Source organism: Trachurus japonicus, chromosome 23 (genome assembly GCF_045865225.1).
Source record: "Trachurus japonicus isolate A0001 chromosome 23, Traja_1.0".
In the NCBI taxonomy this organism is placed as follows: Eukaryota; Metazoa; Chordata; class Actinopteri; order Carangiformes; family Carangidae; genus Trachurus; species Trachurus japonicus.
Window position 1 is genome coordinate 2,570,894 of NC_140929.1, and position 23,527 is coordinate 2,594,420.

Consider the following 23,527-nt stretch of genomic DNA (forward strand, 5'->3'; position numbering starts at 1 on the left):
TTCTTTCAAGCATATTTTCACTTGGAATAAGTAGGAAAAATCTGATAGCGGAGCAAGTTTTTCCTTCCTTATTACAAGCACAAAAAACCTACTTTCACTGGCAGATTTTTCTATTCATTGTGAATTTAAGTGAAAATGATCTAAAAACTAGTTAATTTTTAGGTAATGAGTCTTATTTTAAGTGGAAAGAGATTAGTTTTGACTAGAAATGAGACATTTGGACAAGAAATAAGACAAATATTCTTTGAAAGATGTTGAGTTTTTACAGTGTACGATGAGTATTAGTCAGGGTCTTACGCAGAATAAATCAGTCACACAAAGATTAGACTACTGGGGTTTTTTATGGGCCCCACTGGGCGCTGGGCCCCTAGAATTATCATCACCTTTCTCCCCTATACAACGGCCCTGGTTACAGTAGAGACAGAGGTTTGTTCATGTACAGGAGTTTAACTTATTAAATAAATCGCTGCTCAGTTTTTTATTTATTCACCAAGTCATTTAAAAGTCAAACAAACAAACGAACAAAGCTGTTTTACAGAAATCAAACATGCACGGTTTTATTCCTCTGTCCAGGAGAGAGAGAGAGAGAGTGTGTGTGTGTGTTGTCATGGTGTGTGTGTGTTTGTGTGTTGTTGCTGTTGAGGAGGAGCTAAAACACTTCAGCTGCAGCACATCAACGAAAAACTGAATTTTTACTTTTAGTTAATTAACTGACGACAGAAAAAAGTCCAAAACTTTCAGCTTCTATTGAATTTTGAACTGGATTTTTTAAAAAGAAACAATTATTTATTCAAATACGTCACTTTGGGTTTTTTTTTGTTCTTGTTTTTTAGAATATTTAATAAATTATTGAAAATAAATTACTGATAAACGGATTTTCGTGCAAAACAGAAACTGATCAGTGATCAATAATAATGATCTGAGATGTTTGGGATATTCTCATATTGATTCACATGTTAATAATTAAGTTATCAATCCTAATAACATAATCAAACCCACTCAGTGATCGTATCTGTTTGATTTTGCTGAAAATTTAATTATTTCTTATCCAGCATGTCGTTTTAGTTTTGTTATTTATTAATTAAATCACATTAATCTTAATTTATCTTTATCAATGAGGAGAATGATGTTATTTATATTATATTTTATTTTATTTTATACAGTCGACGTGTGAGTGCAGCTTTAATCCGATGATCTCTGTGCAGTTTGATCAGGTTTAATGAAGTTTTGGCACCGATAACTGAACCCTGCAGCTCCACGTTCACCCAGCAGGTGGCGCTGTTGCACTAGAGCTGATGAACATGAAGCTAAAAGTGTGTGTGCATGTATGTGTGTGCATGTTTAACCCTTTAAAGCCCCTCCCACTCCCAAAACAACAGCAAAAACTAAACGAAATCAAACCTCTGCTGAAGCTTCAGCTGACTTTTTGAGTCTTCAAACTTATTTTTTTCAAATGTTTTATTAATAACCTTTAATATGAAACACACAGAAACAGCTGGAGGAGGATGTTTCTGTGTGTTACGTCACCGTTTGTTTGTTTGTTTAGGACATGACGGGAAATAAAGTGCTAAAAATGTGATTTTTTTTTCTTTCTTTTTTTTTTTTTCCTTTTTTAGAGACGATTTTGTTACTAAAAGAACTGATTTCAATCATGAGGACTTCAGTTACTTTTACTTTGAAAGGGTACACTGGATAAAGTCACTTAAATAATAAAGATTTCCCATGCTCCTTAGCGGCAGAGGCAGCGCTGAATGAACACAGCAGATTATTTCAGAGCGAACCAACCGGACGACAGAGACACTGATAAATGTGTGTGTGAGTATAATGTCTGCAAGCATGTATGACAGAGTGTGTGTGTGTGTGTGTGTAGGTGTGTGTAAATGTGTGTGTAAGTGTGTGTTAGCCAGAAGAGCAGCACCCTCCAGCAGGTGTGGCCTGTGGTTCGTCGTCGACGATCTGTACGCCCCGCCTACTCGAAGCTGATTGGCTGGCGCCGTTACCCTTCAACCTCTCCTCGGCCTGAGCCGTTTCCATCATCCCTGTAACACACACACACACACACACACACACACACACACACACACACACACACACACACACACACACACACACACACACACACACACACACACACACACACACACACACACACACACACACACACACACACACACACACACACACACACACACACACACACACACACACACACACACACACACACACACACACACACACACACGAGAGGTAACGTGTTAATTGTTGATCTAACTGATCTTCATGCTCTCTCTTCTGATAGGCTGACTGTTTTCTAAAGTGATCCAATAAAAAAAACAGATCAAATTTCAGAATAAAACACTCAGAGGAATTAAAAATCCTGCAGAGTTGTTGGATGGTGGTGGGCGGGGCTTAGGGTTGTGACATCACAAAGTGACAGGAAGTCCTGACGGCTGGTTTTAAGGCTCAGTTTCTGAATACAGGCTGTGTGCATTTCTCTGTGGACTGAGGCTTTGATACTTTCACAGTATTAATATATAGAACCTAGAGCTGCTTTATAATCACACTACACATGGACATCTACCTTTATACTGTATGGAGCTTTAACACAAACATCTACCTTTATACTGTATGGAGCTTTAACACAAACATCTACCTTTATACTGTATGGAGCTTTAACACAAACATCTACTTTTATACTGTATGGAGCTTTAACACAAACATCTATCTTTATACTGTATGGAGCTTTAACACAAACATCTACCTTTATACTGTATGGAGCTTTAACACAAACATCTACTTTTATACTGTATGGAGCTTTAACACAAACATCTACCTTTATCAGAGGTGCAAACTCATCAGGGGTAAAAAAGGTGACAAGATACCGACCCCCTAGGGGGGTCCGGGGGTATGCTCCCCCGGGGAAATTTAAAAAAAAACCAACTTTAAAGGTGAATTTACAGTCAATTTTAGCATGAGACTAGGGTCCAGATTTACTCAGGTTTGCACAGCTTTTGCTCCTGTTAAACCTGCACAATCTGTCTCTCTGTGTTTGGTTTTGAAACATGTGAAGGGGGTCTTCAGCCTATGCAGGTTTAGCATGAGCAAAAGCTGTGCAAAACTTAGAGAATCTGTCCCTTGATGTCCATCAGATGAACCTTGCAAACCTTGCCTTCAAACTAAATAAAATGTAATAGGCTACAGACTGATTGGTTCATTGTGAAACATTTATTTATTGATGTAAATGTGTTTTCTGTAGGCTACGTAGGCTATGCTCCGAGGCAGCGCTGCTCTTTCTGTCCAATAACACACGTGAAGCTTAAAAATGCCATAAGCTACATAAAACATATTAAGCGGCAATATGTATTTAAAAGATGTTCAAGCAAACAGTTCGGTTCACGGTTTTGTGGTCATGGTTTTCGGTTCGGTTTGGTATACTTTGATCGTTGGGAAAATCAATCATGTCTCGTATATTCAGGTTAAAACTGAAAGATTGAGGCAGTCTGACATCTGATACATCATTGTGACAGTCTGAGGTTAAAAGTAGTGAGATTCTGGCTGCAAGAGAGGAGACATTGATAGTTCCAACATGTTTTAATTTATTGGGCAAATAAAGTTATCTAACAAATGCTAAGAACAATTAGATATTCACTGAAATATATAACCTATATTTATTAATTGTGGTTCTTACAAAAAATATATCTTATAAAATATAAAAGCTAAAATGTCTCTTAAAGCTCTGCCCCTTTAATTAGTGCATACTAAATAATTTAACTTTAGCCTACTACTTTTACAACCACATTATTTACCAGCAACATAAAGTGAAACAGAGGCAGAGGTGTCCTGCCACAGTCAGTCAACCTCCTCCTCCTCCTCCTGCTGCTGCTGCTGCTCAGGTCGCGCTGCAGCGCTAATAAAAGCTAAACGCGCTAATCGCTAATTGGCCGCGATCGCGATCATCACACACACGCGGTCCCATACAGCACCTATACAACGCTGCTGGCGCATCTTCTAGCTCCGACTCTTTCACTCGCCATGCTCAAAAAGTCGCGTTAGTTAGTCTGTATGAAAAGTGAAGCTTCAGGTGTGTATTGCTGACAGAAGAGGAGTGCTGCCACCACTCGTTGTCATCCAGATAAGGTGCACGCGCCTTAAAGAGACAGGTGCATTGGCTCGGCTCGGCTCGGCTCGCCGGACCCCCCCCCCCCCCCTCTCAAATTTTTTTTTATTGCGGATTTACACGAATCACACAAATGACCAATTTGGGATCCAAAACGGCGAATTTCGCCGAAAGGTGACAAGTTTGCACCCCTGTTTATACTGTATGGAGCTTTAACACAAACATCTACCTTTATACTGTATGGAGCTTTAATACAAACATCTACCTTTATACTGTATGGAGCTTTAACACAAACATCTACCTTTATACCGTATGGAGCTTTAACACAAACATCTACCTTTATACCGTATGGAGCTTTAACACAAACATCTACCTTTAATTTGAAGGAGCTTTAACACAAACATCTACCTTTATTTTGAAGGAGCTTTAACACAAACATCTACCTTTATTTTGAAGGAGCTTTAACACAGACATCTACCTTTATACTGTATGGAGCTTTAACACAAACATCTACCTTTATTTAGAAGGAGGTTTAACACAAACATCTACCTTTATTCTGAAGGAGCTTTAACACAAACGTCTACCTTTATTCTGAAGGAGCTTTAACACAAACATCTACCTTTATTCTGAAGGAGCTTTGATAATTAATATAAACTCACTTTTACAAAGATCCAGGAAAAGCTCCTCGATGCCTTTATTTAGCTTGGCTGATGTGTGGTAGTGTTTGGCTCCCACCGACTCCGCGTAACTATGGAGACAAACAATCACCATCATTATCATGTTGATTATCATGTGTTAATAATTAATAATAGACAATAATAATCAAACTTTCACCTCTCGGCCTCCTCCACTGAGACGTGTCTGTCTTTGTCCAAGTCGATCTTATTACCTGCACAAACAGAAACAACATGAATTTCACTCACATGCAACAAAATGAACTGACTTTATCTTTAAATTTGAATCAATTTAAACAAAGATCTTTTTTTTACAGTATTTATGTCCTTTTTTGTAATAAAAACCAGGACATTTTAACACAAAGTCTGACAACACTGACGTCATCGATCCGTCCAGTTTAATCACATCAGCCTTCATCTTCATTAGAGTTTGATTTGATTTAATCAATTAATTTGTAGCTTTATAATAAAGAGTTTGTCTCTTCTGTCATTCTCAATAACGAAAACACTGATAAATCAAAAACCGATTAAACTGTGAAAACATCCACTGACACAGAGTCACTGTCACATTATTCATATATGTTTGTATAACTCATAAACTGACAGTTTAAAATGCATTTAAAGGAAAATAGATGAACATTTATTTTTGTTCGTCTGTGTCTTTATGTTTCTTTGTTTATAGTTTTTATATCGCAGCTGGATTCTGTTTTTATGTTAAAAAAAAATAAAGTAAAGGGCTCAGTGACAAATAAATTGTTTAATAAAAAAAGAAAATAAATGAATAAAAAATGTTGTAAGACCATGCATCAGATTTGTTAAAATGTACATATTGTATTAATGTTTTACATCATTTGAACTTTTTTTTTTTTTAACAAAAGTAAGACTGAATGCCCTGAAAATGGAATAACAGAATAACCACAAAAAAGAATAATAAATATTAAATATTTTATCTACCTAAAGTGAATTGAAATGTATACTTTCTTCTGAAAACATAACATTGATTTGACTGTAACTGGATTATTTGCTGTAATTCTATATTTGAGCTTTTCATCTAAATAATGTGTAAAAGAGAATTACATTTATTCCACATTTGAGTCCAGATTAATTGTCAGGTTTTTTATGAAAAAATACTTGACATTGACCAAAAGACCAAAAAATATTCTGTGGTTTTGTCTTGTGATATTTAATCTTAATAAAAATAAAAAGTCTAAAACATTAATATACTGACGCACATGAAGAATTAAAACAATTAAACAGGAAGTCGGTTGTTTTCCTCAGCAGAAAACTGACATTAAACTAACATTATAAATAAATATTGATCGTGTTTGTTAATTATCGTCTCATGTGATCGAGTCCTTCGTTAAAAATAATAAAACTACATTTTCCAAATAAACAATCAGAGACGCAGCAGCAGCAGCAGCAGCTTCCACATCTGTCGCCATGCCAACGGACACATGACGAACAGACATGATGAGATTAAAACCAGGAACTCCCCTCACCATGTGGAGCTGCTGCCATGACAACGACACAACATGACAACATGACATCGTGTCACTGATGCTGCTCGTTAACTCTCTGATGAATCAATTAATAATAATAATAATAATAATAATGTGATAATTAACATGAGGAGCTGATCGGACACTCACCTACTATACATAAACAAATCTCGTTGCCCAACATTTTCCTCAACTCTTTCACCCAGTTCTTCACCTGCAGAGGAGGAGGAGGAGGAGGAAGAAGGAAGAGGAAGAGGAGGAGGAGGAGGAGGAGGAGGAAGGAGGAGGAAGAAGAGGAGGAGGAGGGAGAGAAAGAAGAGGAAGTAGAAGAGGAGGAGGAGGAAGAGGAAGAAGATGGAGGAGGAGGAAGAAGAAAAAGGAGGAGGAGAAGAGGAAGAAAAAGGAGGAGGAACAGGGAGGAGGAGAAGAAGGAGGAGGAAGAGAAAGAAGAGGAAGAATGAGGAGGAGTAGAGGGGGAGGAGGAGGAGGAGGAATAAGAACAAGAGGAGGAGGAAGAAGAAGATGGAGGAGGAGGAGAAGAGGAAGAAAAAGAAGGAGGAAGAGTGAGAAGGAGGAAGGAGGAAGAAGAGGAGGGGGAGGGAGAAGAAAAAGGAGGAGGAGAAGGAGGAGGAAGAAGAGGAGGAGGAGGCGGAGGAGGTGGAAGAAGAGGAAGAAAAAGAAGGAGGAGGAGGAGCAACAAGAGGAGGAGGAAAAAGAGGGAGGAAGAAGGAGGAGGAGGGAAAAAAAGAAGAGTTGATTGAAGTTAGATAACAGAAGTCAAATGTGAATGTTGATTTATCCTCTTGTCACTTCGGTTCTTGTATTTTTTTTGTTTTATTCCAGATCCAAATCACTCTGACAACACAAACACTTTATAACAGACATTTCAGATTTTTACCACAAAAAACTTTTCAGCATTAAATAAAAACAACCTAAATGTTACAGTTTATCATTTAGATTCTGGACGGAAGTTGACTCAAGGTGCGTTCACACCGGACCTTTTATTTTTGTCGCTGTCGCTCGTATCGCTGAGCGACGAACGACTGACGGCCGGAGAGTTGGGATTTCTCATCTCGAGCGACTTGAGCGAAAAAATGCTCCGACCTTTTTCCCTGGGCGATAAAACGCTCCATCGCTTGTTTGCATTGACTTAAAGCAGAAGTAAGTGGTCCGGTCGTTTTGGCTAATGCTGCGTTCCAGGCAGGCTTTTGAAACCGTAAATTACAGCTTCAAGTCACAACTTACGACTTTGTAGCGTTCCAGGCAACCCACTCGTGTTTTTCCGACCTGTTTTACCGGTGAAAGTCACTATAACGGCCACTCGTAACTTCTGACCCGTGAACTCGTACCAGATCGAACTGGTACCACTTCACGGTCGGAAAAATACGAGTTTCCTTGAACGCACCATAACAGTCCTCGTCCCTACGTCGCCACATTCACGGCGTTCCTTGGCTGCACACACAGCCCTGCATGCCGTTCTCTCTCCTCATTGGATAAAAACTGTAGGATACGATAAATGTTTTCTCCTGGGCTCAGAGCAGAGCAGAGGGACTGACAGACCCGTGTTTCAGTCCAAACACTCTATAGAAGTGATTGCTGTCGGAAGATATAACTATTTAAGACTTATATTAACACAAATATATCACTTACTTCTGCTTTAACATGTAAACTCGTCGCTCGTTCGAAAAACAAAAGGTCCGGTGTGAACGCAGCTTCAGAGAATAAAAACATAATATAATATAATAAAATATAACATATAACAAAATCGTCGTCACCTTCTGGAAAGAGTCTTCGTCTGTGATGTCGTAGACTAGAATGGCTCCATTGGAGTCTCTGTAGTAGATGGGACCTAACGCATGGAAACGCTCCTGACCGGCCGTGTCCTGCACACACACACAAACACACACAGAGGTCATGTTATACTGTAGGTAACACACACACACACACACACACACACACAGGTCCAGTGAGTGTGTCTCACCCAGATGGCCAGGTTCACTCTCTTTCCTGTGATGTTGAGCTTCTTTGTGAGGAAGGACGCCTGCAGAGGAAGAGGAGGAGAACGATGATCAATTATCAGGTAATAACTTCAGATCAAATGTAAATATAAATATAAATATATATAAATATGACATAAAACATGTTAAACAAAGTCTACATTTGGTCGAGGCCACTGTGACCTGACTAAACTCTAAAAACATGTCATTTATAACAACACACTTTATCTTTAATGTCCTAAAAAGGATAAAAATCAAGAGGTGATGACATCATAACGTAACAACCAACCAGACGGAGCCGATTCTGATTAGTTTTTATCTCATTAAGAGAAAAAAATAACTAATTAGATCAACAAACAGTGACAATAATCATTAGTTTCAGTCCTGATACACAGATTAAATACGACAAAGACAAACTGTAGATGTGAAACAACCGTTGTCGTGTCAGTTGATCGATCGATAAACTGTCTCAGAGCTCCAGTAATTTTAGTCTTTAAACTATTAATGAGCCGTTTAAATGTAGCCTATATCTATTTCTATTTATACCACTGGCTGGTTTTCCAACAGATCGATCAGAGAGAGAAAAGGCCGAGCGGACACACACGGGAAGCAGCAGGTGGAGATAAGAGGATTTTATTTTGATATCTGCTCCGACAGGAAGTGAGAAACAGGAAGTGCCTCCTCTTTGATCGACTAATTGAACCGTTTATGGAGAAAGAAAACTTGAGAGAAAAAAAAAAAAAACAAGTCGAAATCTTCAAAACCGTGAGAGTTTCCTGTCGACAGTACACTACTTTGTCGAGCAGCTCTGATAAGAAACAAAAGGTCGAAGTCGGTTTGAGACAGAAACGTCCTGAAGCTTCAGACAAACACAGGAAGTGGAGACAGATTCATCACCGAGGCTCTGAACTGTGTGTGTGTGTGTGTGTGTGTGTGTGTGTGTGTGTGTGTGTGTGTGTGAGGTCGGTCAGCTGACCACTGTGTTGTTGGACATGTGACCTCTCACCCAGGTCGACCACTGGGTGTGAACTGTCGTCATAGTTACTGTGCCTGTCAAGTCGTTGAGTTACGGCTTAACAGTGTTTTATGTGACCTTTGACCTTGGAGATTTAATCCTGCTGCAAAAACACAGACAAAGACGAAACAACTTCTACAGTTTGATTTAAAAAAAACTCTCAACAACACAACAGGAAGTGTCTAGGGACACAATAAAGTGAGGGACCAGTCACAATAAAGCGAGCGATCGAGATTTGGACGGACCAGGAAGAGCAGTGCTGGGAGTGAAATTTCAATTTTGAGTGAACTATCCCTTTAACTGACGACAGAAAAAAGTCCAAAACTTTCAGCTTCTATTTAACAACAAAAAAAGTCTTTGTTCAAAATGATCTGTCATCGTGTTCACTTAAATTTTATATGTATCAAAAGTAGGACTAGTGGTATCAGTACTCAGTATCGGTGAGTACTCCAGTGAGTAAAAAAGTGTTAGTGAACATCCCTACAAAAAAGCAAATATAAAATCTTGACAGCTGAGGTTTGAGCGGTCGCCAAGACAATACAAACGTCCATTAAACATTTCTGGAGCTGGAAATAAAGATATACCGTAAATTCCTGACTATTGAGCGCACCTGTATAAGCCGCACCAGCTAAATTTGAAAAGAAAATACATTTTGTACATATATATGCCGCACCTGAATATAAGCCACAGGTTTTCATGTTGTAACATGAGATATTATTTACACAGAAAGACAGTAGGGAACTGTACAAGTCCGCTCGCTTTTCCTCTGTTTTGGTTACGCTCCTCTCGCCCATGTGCATTTGTTGACAACGAAGCCGGCGAAAAATCAATAAATGGAGCGGTGGATGACGTATATACAATGTTACGGGTTACGGAGCGCGTTTGTGTCGCGGTGCAGCAGAGACAAGAGCTGGGACACCGGGGGCAACGACCAGGTACTGTACTGATGTAGTAAGGTTGGTTTTCAGCCGTGAGACACCAGGTGAAGGCAGAGAGCCTCCGTTGTCATGGTAACAAGTCACAAGTCATGTAGTTAAAGTCCCCTCCCGCGACCCTTTTTGGTTATTTTAAAACATTCTCTGTGGTCTTTAAATTGTGATTATGAAGTTTTTAGCCAAAATTGCAAAACCTTTCTCCTCTCCTTCTGCACAGCACCAGCAGCTCATTAGCAATGCACCTCTAGAGGGTGGGCGGAGACTGCGCTGCTCTGCACCCGCCCAGCCACCCCCATCATAATGATGATGAGAAAAGAAAATGCATTGTTCACTAAACTCCACACTGGGATTCGATCCCAGACTGGGCTATAGTCCTTGCTCACGGTGCAAGCTGCTCTACCAGGTGAGCTATACCTGTTACACCTTGACAGCTACACCGAACTGTGAAGCCTTTCACCTCTGAGCCAGATGCAGAACGGGGCGGGAGCTTGTAGCACTAGTATACCTACCTTTAGGTTTTTGTGTTTCAGTCAGCGGGGTGAGACTATGGAACAAGTTCACTATGGAGTTGAAGCAGCGTCCAAGCATGAAACAGTTTAAAATGAGGTACAAAGAGTCTATTCTCCAGAAGTACAGGGACGAGGTAAATGTTGGGTAGCACCAAGTGTAATGAAGTGCTGTGCATATTTATTTTTATCTTTTTATACTGGTCATTATCTTGTGGTGTTGTTTGTTGTTGTTGTTTTTTGTTGTTGTTTTGTTGTTGTTTTTTTCTTTTTTCCTTTTGCATGTATGTGCGCGTGTATGTATCTGTATGTGGACACGTGTATGTATGTATGTTTGTATGTTTGTATAATTAGTATGTATGCATAATTAGTGTGTATAAGTAAATTATTAGTAAACGTAAATTAAATTAAAACGTAAAGTAAATTATATTCATGATTTTGTAACATAAGATATGTTTAGACAAGGATCTTAGCTAGACATATATAAGGAGAGGGGGTGGGAGTTTATAAGTTTTACTTCTTCTCACTCCTTTTCGAATATGTATTCTATATCTCATGTTTAAATGTTTTTGTCTTATTTTCTTTTTTTATTACTTTATTTTCATATTCGAAATAAACATTTCAATCAATCAAAGTATAGTAGTAGTATAGTAGTAGTAGTAGTAGTAGTAGTAGTAGTAGTATAGTATAGTGCCCTCCCTTGGGGTTGTGACACGTCAACTCCAGTCTCCCTGAAACTGCCAGTTTGTATCTGCCGTTGGTTCACAGCAATTTGAAGGCAGAAAAACTCAGAAATGCAATTTTGCACTTCCTTTTCTGCTGATATGTCCTCTAACACAAAAGCACGAAAAACACGATTTTCACGGGAGGGGGTCTTTAACGATCACAATTACTCCGGAGCTTTTTAATGAAGGTAAAAATGTAGCATGTAGCCACGAGAGAAATCCTGCTTAGTTCCTCTTTAAAAGACAAACAATTGATCCACCTGTTGATCTGATCAGCTGAGTCTCTAAACACCGACAGCTCCTTTGAGATGATCAACGGAAATCAACTTTTATCTAACCTTGTTCAAATAATTATAATAAAACCAACACAGATCAGATCACAGGGTGGAGTCTGATTGGCTCTCAGGTCGATGAAACGACACGTTCGTCTTCTGATCCCGTCACATGTGAGTGTGTGTGTGAGGCCCCGGCTGCGTCCGACACCATGTGACCGTTCATCATCACGGATCAAACCAAAACTCTTCGGCTGCTTCCATGGAAACTCTGAAGGCTGAAGCTGGATTTTAGTTTAGTTTATTTTTTCCAGAACAGAACAGGAAGTCCCCAGTCCAAGCGAACGCATCACATGCATGGATTTAGATTTGAAGCCTGGCAGAGTGTGGGATGTTTTGATACCAGAGCTGATAACACACACACACACACAACACAACACACACACTGGGAGTTATTTTCTCCTCGATCTTATTCAATAAGAGTCAAATGAGCCGACGCAGACATAAATACTTCAGACTGAAAATAACGAGATAATACTTCAGCCAATAATCGCTCTTGTGACAGAAACAAACATTTCCGCTCAATTTGTCTATTAAAAATAACAAAAAAACAAAACAAAAAACAAGCAGAACATGTGACAGTGAAAAATTAAACTGGTCTCAGCAGCTGAAACGATGAGTTCAAAAAAACTAAAATCAAACTGTGAGTTTCAGATACATAAAACACTGGAAATAGGTTGTTTTTAAACAATATAGTACAAAAAAACCCAGCAATATTGAGTTTTATTAGTCACATGTTTCGTATTGAACTCTATATAGTGATATTTTCTTTAATATGTCAATTGTGTCTTCTTTTTTTTAACAATTTTGCATGGTAATATTGTATCGATGTACCGACGCCAAGTATTGATCTGATCAGACTAAGAAAAAACAGATGTTAAGTTTTCATCTGAAGCTGAAAAAAATTAATAAACTGCAAAATATCGCAGCATATTGGAATATGTTTAATATCGCAATAATATCCTAACTCTGCACAAGCATCATGATAATATACCGGTAGTATCGCAGGGCCTATCTATTAATAATCATATTTTATAGTAAAGTTAAGGACAAAATGAGGATTTCCTACAGGCTTCTGTTAAATATGATGAAATTGAATCAATAATAAAAATAAATGTTAGAAGCAGCTCCACTGGATTGTGTTTTAAATGACCTGAGAAATACAATATGTTTGGTTTTTATCTACTAGCTACAATATGTTTTTAGTTTTAGGCTGTAACAGACCTACAGTATATATTATATTATTATATTATTATATACATCCATACGTGTGTTTATGGATGTTCAGTCGTGTCGGTTATGACCACAGATTATTTACTGTGTGAAACTAAATCTCTGCTGCAGGTGGCCTCGTCATAGAAACATTACAACACCGGTGTTACAACATTTATATAAATAAACCTCACACACACAAACACACACGCCACAGTGAAGGTTTATATTCTGTCCATCCAGTCAACAAGCTGCTACAGAGTCAGACCGACACTAAATCTGACGTGTTATTTATCATTTATCTTATTTTATTGGACTAAATGTTGAATCCAGTCAGAACTGAGATCAACAGTCATCTGGTTTCTGAAGCTCGACCTCCTCGACCTCGAGTCGACTCTGCTTCACCGTCTGAGGAACTTGAGGCCGAGACGACGACGGTTCAGATCATAAACAGCAGCAGTTTCAACACGAGAAGCTACGGAGACGCACAAACAGCACAAACCACAAACTCACAGTCTAACACAAACACAACCTTACACAACCACGACCACGGAGAGTCGGCCTGAAGCTGCCAGGCCTCAGCTCACTGGTCTGCAGCCGGCGGCGACTGGAAGTGATGGAAACTGAGTTACTACATTATAAAAGGAACTATTCACCAAGAAAAGTAACTATTTCTCTACTTATTTAGCACCGAGACACCGACCGACATGAAAAACTGTGGACATGAGGAAACTTTTCAAACGTCTGGACTGAGATTAAACTTTTCTTGGACTCCACTCCTCTTTTTAAATTATTAACCACTTGTTTGTGAGTAGAAGTTGTATATGTGTGGTGTAATTAAAAGAATAGTTCACCCAAAATTCAAATTTCACTCACTATCTACTCCCCCTCATGTGGACTAAGGGCTGGGAGAAGTTTCAGAGTCCTCCGTGGCTTCTCTGAGTTACGGGGGGTCTCGGCGTAGCAGTGCATGTCCATATAACGGTTGCCAACTTTCTTCGTCCAAAAAGACGCACCAAAAAACATCCAAATACCTCCATGCTGCTCGTATGTAATGTCCCTCTTGTATTGAAGCCCTGACATGAGAAATTGTTCCGAAAAAAATTAAATAAGTCTATATTTAAAGCTTGTTTGTAGCGGAAGCTCCCAGTGTCTCAGTTCACTGCTCTTCCTGACCGGCGGAACAATTTCTCATGTCGGGGCTTCAATACAAGACGGACATTACAGACGAGCACTATGGAGGTTTTTGGATGTTTTTTGGTGTCTCTTTTTGGACGAAGAAAGTTGGTATCCATTGACAACCATTATATGGACAAATGCTGCTGCACGGAGCCCCGCTGTAACTCAGAGAAGCCACGGCGGACTCTTAGTTGACATGAGGGTGAGTAGATAATGAGTGAAATTTGAATTTTGGGTGAACTATCCCTTTAAATTATTAACCATTTGTGTGAATAGAAGTTGTACGTGTGTGTGGTTAAGGCTCCTCACACTGACCTTTGACCTTTAGCCACAGCTCAGGCCTGCGGACGTCTCTACTCACATCCACAAGGCCAGAACCAATCATGACCTCGACCATTGACCTTTGACCTCGACCCACCAAAATAAAACATTGTGTCCTCAAGTTGAAGTGAAAGTTTGAAAGTTTGAGCTGTTGTCACCGTGGACGCATTAAAAAACCGGTTCGATCACACAGGAGACGCCACCGCATCTAAACCGGTTCTCACCTGTCTGTCACACCCACTATTACATTATCATTAACCAATTGCCTGCCAGTTATGATCAGGATTCATCCACTGAGAATGAAACGACAGAAGACGTCTTCAAACATACAGTATATTATAATCTTCACATTTTAATGTTCGACTGTTTCCTTTTTCAAATCTTAAAGGGATAGTTCAACATTTTGGCAAATTGGCCCATTGCCATAATCCCTATAGTCATAGCAGTAGGTTCGTTACCTTTAATTGTCGTGAGCTGCTCAGAGCTACGCTACGGAGGCTCATTATGGGATTTCTTGGTTTCCCTCATCAAACTCATCAAATACACAATCCAACAACTCCACAACGCTCTGGTGGACAAGTTGTGAGCTGCACATTCACCACGCTATGAGATAATAACACAACTTTACCAGACAGAGTTGTTTTAGAGGGAAATTCATGCAAAACCGCTGATGTGTGTGTTGCCTTCAGGGACAGTTTTTCATCAAGCAGTCTCTGTATTTCCCTCTAAAACAACTCTGAAACCAAGAAATCCCATAATGAGCCTCCGTAGCGTAGCTCTGAGCAGCTCACGGCTCTGCTCCGCCGTTCTAAAAACAGCTTGCACCGACAATTAAAGGTAACGAACCTACTGCTATGACTATAGGGATTATGGCAATGGGCCAATTTGCCAAAATGTTGAACTATCCCTTTAATTTTAGAAAGTGGACTTTTATGTTGTGACATAAACCACAGAAAATCTTCACACTATATAAAAAAATATCTAAAATGTTCAATTAGTTTGTTTTAAAAGAAGCAGAGAGACGGAAATGGAAACTTCACAGGTGTGAGAGTGAGAAATAAAACTGAAACTTCACTTCTATTGAGTAACTTATTCCAGCTCTGAAGTTAACACACACACACACACACACACACACACACACACACACACACACACACACACTGAACATACGGTATGTGTGTGTTACATCAGAGCAGTGAGCTTTAACCAGGGTGTGTGTGTGTGTTTATCAGCGGCTGCACAGCGAGTCATTGTCCTGTTCATTTTATTATTATCATCATTCGATACGCACTTGGCTGGTGTGTGACTTCTATAAATAAAAAGCTGCAGGTGAAAGTGAACACCTGTGGACAGTTTATTATGCTTTCAATCAGAAAAATAAATCAGCAACTGTTATATTTATGTATTATTATTATTATACACTGCTCAAAAAAATGAAGGGAACACTTAAACAACACATCTTAGATCTCAATTAATGAAATATTGCAGTTTAAAATCGTTATTCAATATATAGTAGAGTGTGTTGAGAACAAAATAACATAAAAATGATCAATGTAAATCAAAATGATCATCCCAGGTTGATTTCACACAGGTGTGATATACTTGGAGTTACAATGTGTTGTTTAAGCGTTCCCTTTATTTTCTTGAGCAGTGTAGATTGACGTTTAAATAAAGACGTTTTCAATAAATAAATGATTTTTCTTTCTCTTATTCTCATTTTTATTTCTATTTAGGTTGAGCTGAACTGAATATTGTATTTTATGCCTTTTATTTTTGCCCTTTTCCTGATAAATAAATGTATTAAATTCCTATTATTCATGACAGACACATCTGGCGTCTTTATAGTTATAAAATCGTGCGTGTGCATTTAATCCATTACAAACTTACTAACCTGAAACTTTTCATACTAAATATCTGAGCTGCTGATTCTGAGAAAAAAATAACTTTAATAACATTTCCTATATTTAAAAGCTAATGACATTTCACGTTCCCTGATTAGTTCGGCTGACAGTATCTTTAACATGAAACAAGCCGACATTCATCTCTTAATGAATAAAAACAACAAAGTTATTCCAGGAATGTAAAAAGGAATTTGTGCTGGTGGAAAATGTATTTAATCCTTATTAGTGGTTTTAAAAGACATAATGTTGGGTAACGCGGCCGCGGAGACAGAGACAGAGCTCCAGTTCATCCAGGACGGATCATCAGTGGCTTTCTGCATCACATTATTGATGCGGTGAATATTGATTATCCACAGTTTGGTAAGAGTTGATCGCTGTAGCATGTCATTCAGGACGAAGCTGGAGGTTGTTTCCAGCACTTAAAGGGAAAGTTAGACGAATAAAACAAGAGTCCAACCTGTCAAACATGGACATAGAAGTTGTTTAAAGACTAAAGGGACAGTTTAAAACTTGAAAGTTTCACATTTATTAAAAAAAAACTGGAAGCTGACACAGACAAAGACCACAAAAGAGCCTGTTTGTTTCATTATTAGTAATATTTTCCCACATTTTCCCCATTTTTAGATGTGAGAATAAGCAAATGTCAGACTGAAACCATTAAATACAGAAGACTATGTTACATTAATGCAGCACTTATAATAAAACTTAATGAATATTGATTGTTTCAGCTTCTTAAATGTGGTTATGTCTTGTTTTTGTGTGTTTTACTTCGACATTGAACTGAGTTTCTTTGGGTTTTGATTGTTGCTTTCTGGGAAGTTCTGACAGGCATTTTTATCTCATGTTTTATAGATCAATAAATAGATAAATCAATAATAAAAACACTTGCTAGCTGTCGTATGTTGACAGTACAGGTTTGTACACTTTAATCTGAGTACGTCTTTCATAACAACCATCTGATCCAGATCATAATAGACCAGATTCAGACTAAAAACCATTAAACCCAGAAGACTATGTTACAGTAATGCAGCAGTTCTAATAAAAGTAAGGAAATACTCAATTAATATTGATTATTTCAGCTTCTTTAATGTGGTTATGTCTTGTTGTAGTAGTTTTTTGCGTTTTACTATGACATTGATTGAACTGAATAGCTTTAGGTTTCGATTGATGCTTTTTGGGAAGTTTTGATGGATCAATAAATAGTAGGCTATATATATATATATAATTAGTATAGTTATGAACGCTTTAATCTGAGTACTAAACCAGTACATACGTAACACTATGATAGATTAATGCAGCAGTTACTATAATAGTAAAATACTTGATGAATATTGATTACTTCAGCTTCTTTAAATGTGATTATTAATTGTTTTTGTGTGTTTTATGATGACATTGAACTGAGTTTCTTTGGGTTTTGACTGTTGCTTTCTGGGAAGTTTTGACTTTGAGGTATTTTACAGATCAATGCAGCTGTTACTATAATAGTAAAATACTTACTGAATATATATTATTTCAGCTTCTTTAAATGTGATTATTTCTAGTTTTTGTGTGTTTTACAATGACATTGACCTGAGTTTTGGGGGTTTTTACTGTTGCTTTCTGGGAAGTTTTGATATTTTTTTACAGATCAATAACAAATAGATTAATCGATAATTAAACCACTTGTTAGCTGTGGTATTTCAGCAGTACGGTATGAAGGCTTTAATTCATCTGAGCTCTTCCTCCTCCTCCTCCTCGGCTAAGATGCTTGATCTATATTCTTCAACAATGTTCTTCTGCTGTCAGTTTACAATGTATTTCAGTAGGCATTAACTTTTTTCTTAATTCAGGAATTTTTCAAACTTTTCGTGTCATCGTCATCTTCGACCGATCTTCCAGCCATTTCATACAAAGTCTCACATCTTCTACTTTTTAATATATTCTCAGCCATTGCTTCAGCTATGTTAGTGCTGGTTCATCAGTTGTCCTTCCTGCCAGGTTAGCTGCAGATTTCAACTATTTAACTAAACCATTACATTTAAACATGCAGGATTTCAATGTTTTCTTCTCCCTTTAGCATTTCTACTGCTTTTTACCTTTAAAAAAAAAGGCATTCATCTCACACTACAAGTTATATGTTTCAGCTTTTTCCCTCCTAGGGATGAATAAAGTATTTCTCTACTCTACTTTAGCATTAGTCTTTTCAACATTAGTAGTTTCTTCAACTAATTTAGCATTGATTAAACAATTTCTTCAGCTCATTCAGCAATAGCGTTCAGCTGCTTTCAGCATTCACACGCATTTTCTGCAGGAAATGCTATCTTTTTCTAGTTAAACCACTTGTTAGCTGTGGTATTTCAGCAGTAGGCTAAGGTATGAAGGCTTTAAAGGGACAACGAGGAGTTTTGGAAAAGCGAAGTGTTTCCTCACTACATTTATGAGCCTCCGCGCACCGTGAAATTCTTTGACCGGCGCAAGACAGACTCATGTTTTCATTCATCAAGAATTAAAGTCAGAGGTTGGAAGACGATCACATACCGTCGTAGTTCCCACCATAAACGGAGATTCGGCGGCGGCGTTATTCTCATGACTCGCCACGAAACCGAAAGTAAAGAAACGCTGGTCGGCTCGCCCAGCATTTCCACCACCACTAATAATAACAAAATAACCATAGAGACAAAACGATATATTTATCGAAAATGGGCCCATTAAGGTAGATTCATCCACATTAATATGAGACTTTTTTAGAACCAAATAGAAACTACTCGTTGTCCCTTTAATGTGATTATTTCTCTGTGAGGCACTTTGTGTTACTGCAATGTATGAAAAGTGCCATATAAATAAAGCTGCTTTGATTTGATTTGATTTAGTTTTTGTGTGTTTTACGATGACATTGACCTGAGTTTCTTTGGGTGTTGATTGTTGCTTTCTGGGAAGTTTTGACTTTGAGGTATTTTACAGATCAATAACAAATAGATTAATCGATATTTAAAACACTTGTTAGCTGTGGTATTTATTTAGCAGTAAGGTATGAAGGCTTTAATTAATCTGAGCTCTTCCTCCACCTCTGGCAGGTTCACACATCTCTGCTGGCACCACATCACATCACATCACATCCATCCAGTCAGTGGACGCTCGACTTTCACCTCAGACACCGCCCGGCTGACCAACGTTTGCCAGACGGGCGGCTCCTCCGGTTTCAGCCCCCGCTCCCCCGGCGCGGCCCTGGGACACACAACACGCGTCCACACACACACACAAGTGACAGCGACACACAAACACACACAGACACAAACACCCCCCCACTTCAACAAAACAACCCCAACACCCCCGCATTTTAAAACAAACAAACACCTCGGTTTGGTTTGGTTGTTTTGCTTCGGTCGGGTTCGCCTGTTTTGCTGCGGCGGCTCTTGCCGGGCGGGCGGGGTTTAGTTTTATTATCATTATTATTATTAGCTCTTAACTTACCTGTAGAGTTGTGATGTGTTTGTCGTTGAATTTGTTTTCGCAGTATCGCAGCACCAGCGACGTCTTCCCCACGCAGCCTTCCCCCAGCAGCACCACCTTGAAGGAGTACGTCTTGCTGTTGTGGCCGCCCGCCCCTCCGCCGGCCGCCATGGCTGGGAAGTTAGATATGAAACTAATATAGGCCTATATATATATATATATATATATATTTATTTATTTATTTAGGCGTTGATCAAAACAAGCGAGCGCAGCTAATGCTAAATGCTAACTAACCCCTGTCGTAGCTCACTTCACTCACATCGGCAGCTTCCGACTGTAAAAAAAAAAAAAAAAAAAGAAGCTAAAAATCAACAGAGAAACGCGTCGACAGCATCAGAGAGTCGGACTTTTATCGCTATCAAACAGGAAACGTGACAGAAATGACACTAAACCGTGAGATAGATCCCGCTGAGGTCTGATGCGAACGCCTGGTTTTCACCCAACTAATGGCGTCGCTGTGAGCTAACTGTTAGCCGGCTAGCTCCGCCGAAGATCGTCTACGCTCAGGAAGAGGGAGCACTACGTTATAATAAAACTTCTTCACTTCCGGGTTGTGCTTTATATGGGTGAAACTACATGTTACTGCAAAAAAAAAAAACGCGATGGAAAGTAAAATAATTAAAAACAAATATGGTTTGTGTATATTTATAGCAAATGTATTTTTAATGACAATGGTGACTTATGGTTAAGTACTGTACAATGTACTTCTACCCATTATTTATCTGTCTTTTAATTTTCTTAAAGGGACAACGAGGAGTTTCTATTCGGTTATAAAAAAGTCTCACGTTAATGTGGATGAATCTCCGCTACCCACACTTGTTAATGGGCCCATTTTCGATAAATATATCGTTTTGTCTCTATCGTTATTTTGTTATTATTAGTGGTGGCGGAAATGCTGGTCGAGCCGACCAGCGTTTCCTGAATGAGAATAACGCAGCTGAATGGCCGTTTATGGTCGAAACTACGACGGTATGTGATCGTCTTCCAACCTCTGACTTTAATTCTTGATGAATGAAAACATGAGTCTGTCTTGCGGCGGTCAAAGAATTTTACGGTGCGCGGAGGCTCATAAATGTAGTGTGGAAACACTTCGCTTTTCCAAAACTCCTCGTTGTCCCTTTAATTGTCATATGGACAATTGTGTCTGAAATAAATAATTGTGTACATGTACGATGGGGTATTAGAAACAACAAACACAGACTTCAAGAATATGCTTTTTTATACATGCAGGTAGCTTCCTACTGTTATCTTTTTGTAAGGTATGTCTGTCCGTCTTTAATGTGAAGACTAAGGATGGAAATTAGCTTCGAGCTAAATCCGGCACTTTTACATGACGTGATGTGCGCGTCACAAATTGTCCATTAATGTGCACTGTCCTTGTCGAATAAACAATAAATGAAATGAAATTAATAAAGTCATAAATTTACGAGAATAAAGTCGTAAATTTACAAGAATAAAGTCGTAAATTCACGAGAATAAAGTCGTACATTTCATACGAGAAAAAAGTCATAACATTACGAGAATAAAGTCGTAAATTCACGAGAATAAAGTCGTACATTTCATACGAGAAAAAATTTACGACTTTATTCTCGAAGGTTGTGATTTTTTTATTTGTCAATGTGGCCCTAATACTCCGTTGTTTGGCTTTTTTGTGCTCCTAGTAAAAAATGTTAGTCTGAACTGGAGCCCTATAACTATATGTCCGAGACGCACACTGACTATATCGAATAAACAAGTGCAATAAGTGACAATTTCTAACATTCATTTTTCATTTTTCTTTTTTATTGAGTAACTGTGGAATATGTGTGTATGTCCCTATTTACGTATGTTTATTTCTCATCTTTGTAGTCTTGTTGTTTTTAAGTAGTTTTAAGTGCCAATGTCCAATTTGTGTGCAGTGACAATAAAGACTATTCTATTCTATTCTAAAATCAATTTCACTAGAATTCGCAAAAGCCCAAAAAAACAAAACGAGATTCCACCATTGTTGTCCAGGATCGGAATCATTAAGAGTTTGGTTTTGGTGCTCAGAATTGGCATCAGAGTGAGAGCTCGTCGCTGCTTCGTCTTCTCTGCAGTGTCACATGACGACAGAGTCGCTGCCTGTCACGTCACAGGGAGGAGGAGGAGGAGGAGGTGATGGGGGAGTTTCTGATGTTGGGTCATCAAACAACTGACGCTCCACAGTCATGCAGCAGCTTGTTCACCTTAACGGAGGTCACTCAGTGTTAATTACATAAATCTAAGAGTCATTTTGAGTTTTTGTTTTTATTCTGCTTCCATTTTTTTTCCTCTCAGATTTTCTCAGATTTTTATTTTTTGGTTTAAAGGAAGTAGCTACAAAAACAATCTCAGATTTTACTTTCTTGGTTTGTTTGGACATAATCTCTGTTTATTTCTTCACCTTCTTTCCTTTTACTGAGGAAACTTGTTGTTACTGACAGTGAGAGCTAGAAGTGCAACTCACAATTATTTTCATGAATGATGAATGTGAAGATTTTATTTTCATTATTATTTTAGATTAAATGGTGTATATTTTTTCTATAATATACAAGAATATAGTAAAATGTGTAACTTCCCATTATCAAATTGTTTATTTATCTATGAAGGGGCAAGAGGAGAACCGGGCCCTGCTTATTAGCTACGATGCTAACGCTACCACTGACGTTAGCCAATGACCTGTAAAAAAATATCATAGTTTCTAGTTACCCTCCCCAAAAAGTAACTACATGATAAAAAGTAATCAATTACCAGTAAAAGTAACTATTGCGTTGTTATTATTATTATTATTTTTAAATAAAATGCTCACTATGTTCCGTTTATCTGGAACTAACCAACTCGTCTGTCTGTGCGGAGGAATACTGAGTGAGTTAAAGCCCCACTATGTAGTTTTTCGGCCGTAAAATAATGTTTCTAAACTAATTGAAGTGGTAGAAAAACGGTTAATAGGGCGAATGGGGCCGCCGCTGCAGGCTGAGCGGGTTTTTGGTGTGTCTTTTTGTTACGAAGACAGTTGGTATCCATTTGCAACCGTTATATGGACATGCACTGCTACGCCGAGACCCCCTGTAACTCAGAGAAGCCACGGAGGACTCTGAAACTTCTCCCAGCCCTTAGTCCACATGAGGGGGAGTAGTAGATAATGAGTGCAATTTGAATTTTGAGTGAACTATCCCTTTAATAGGCCTACATCTGGAAACTGTACTGACTTGGTGGTTGGTTATTTATATGGGCAAATGTTTGGGACTGAATTACATGATGTCTGTTGGTCTGTTTGTTTGTCTCATTGGTCCATTCTGGTTTTGGTCTCATCAGCCTGTATATGGAGAGGAGCTGATCAATAATTGATATTCACACTGAGCTGTGTGTATGGGCTAATTGTGTAGGCCTATGTATGATAACAATATGAGAATAAACCCTTTAGACAGAAGCAGAAGACTCACAGCCTCAGATAACGAGTCATTTAAAACATGTAGCTATTAAAGAACATGTGATTAGACATTTAAAATAGGAAAATAAACCGTTTAATTAAAAAGCCAGAAGAACAATCAGTGGTTGTTGCTGCAGACCAGCTGATTGGACACTAGAGGTCAGAGTCGGACCAGAACTAGAGCTACTGAGGAAG

General features: G+C 38.5%; 1 protein-coding gene across 1 annotated transcript; it reads right to left on the reverse strand.

Annotated features, from left to right (window-relative positions):
* Window positions 1–1,621: 1,621 nt before the first annotated feature.
* Window positions 1,622–20,387, reverse strand: rab21 (RAB21, member RAS oncogene family). The gene is made up of 7 exons (XM_085768879.1): window positions 19,864–20,387; window positions 8,272–8,331; window positions 8,066–8,173; window positions 6,441–6,504; window positions 4,952–5,006; window positions 4,777–4,865; window positions 1,622–2,039 (listed from the first exon to the last, which is right to left on the reverse strand). Exons 1-7 carry the CDS (start codon window positions 20,011–20,013, stop codon window positions 1,900–1,902), a joined length of 666 nt encoding a protein of 221 aa, XP_085625005.1. The 5' UTR covers window positions 20,014–20,387; the 3' UTR covers window positions 1,622–1,899.
* Between the last annotated feature and the right edge of the window lie 3,140 nt (window positions 20,388–23,527).

What these genes read in the sequence shown, in the direction of transcription:
- rab21 (XM_085768879.1), bottom strand. Translation starts at nt 20,013, where the DNA reads ATGGCGGCCGGCGGAGGGGCGGGCGGCCACAACAGCAAGACGTACTCC. An exon ending in GATTTGTTTATGTATAGTAG is followed by an intron (nt 5,007 to 6,440) that starts GTGAGTGTCCGA and finishes CTGTTTGTGCAG; the next exon opens with GTAATAAGATCGACTTGGAC. An exon ending in TCAGTGGAGGAGGCCGAGAG is followed by an intron (nt 4,866 to 4,951) that starts GTGAAAGTTTGA and finishes TTGTCTCCATAG; the next exon opens with TTACGCGGAGTCGGTGGGAG.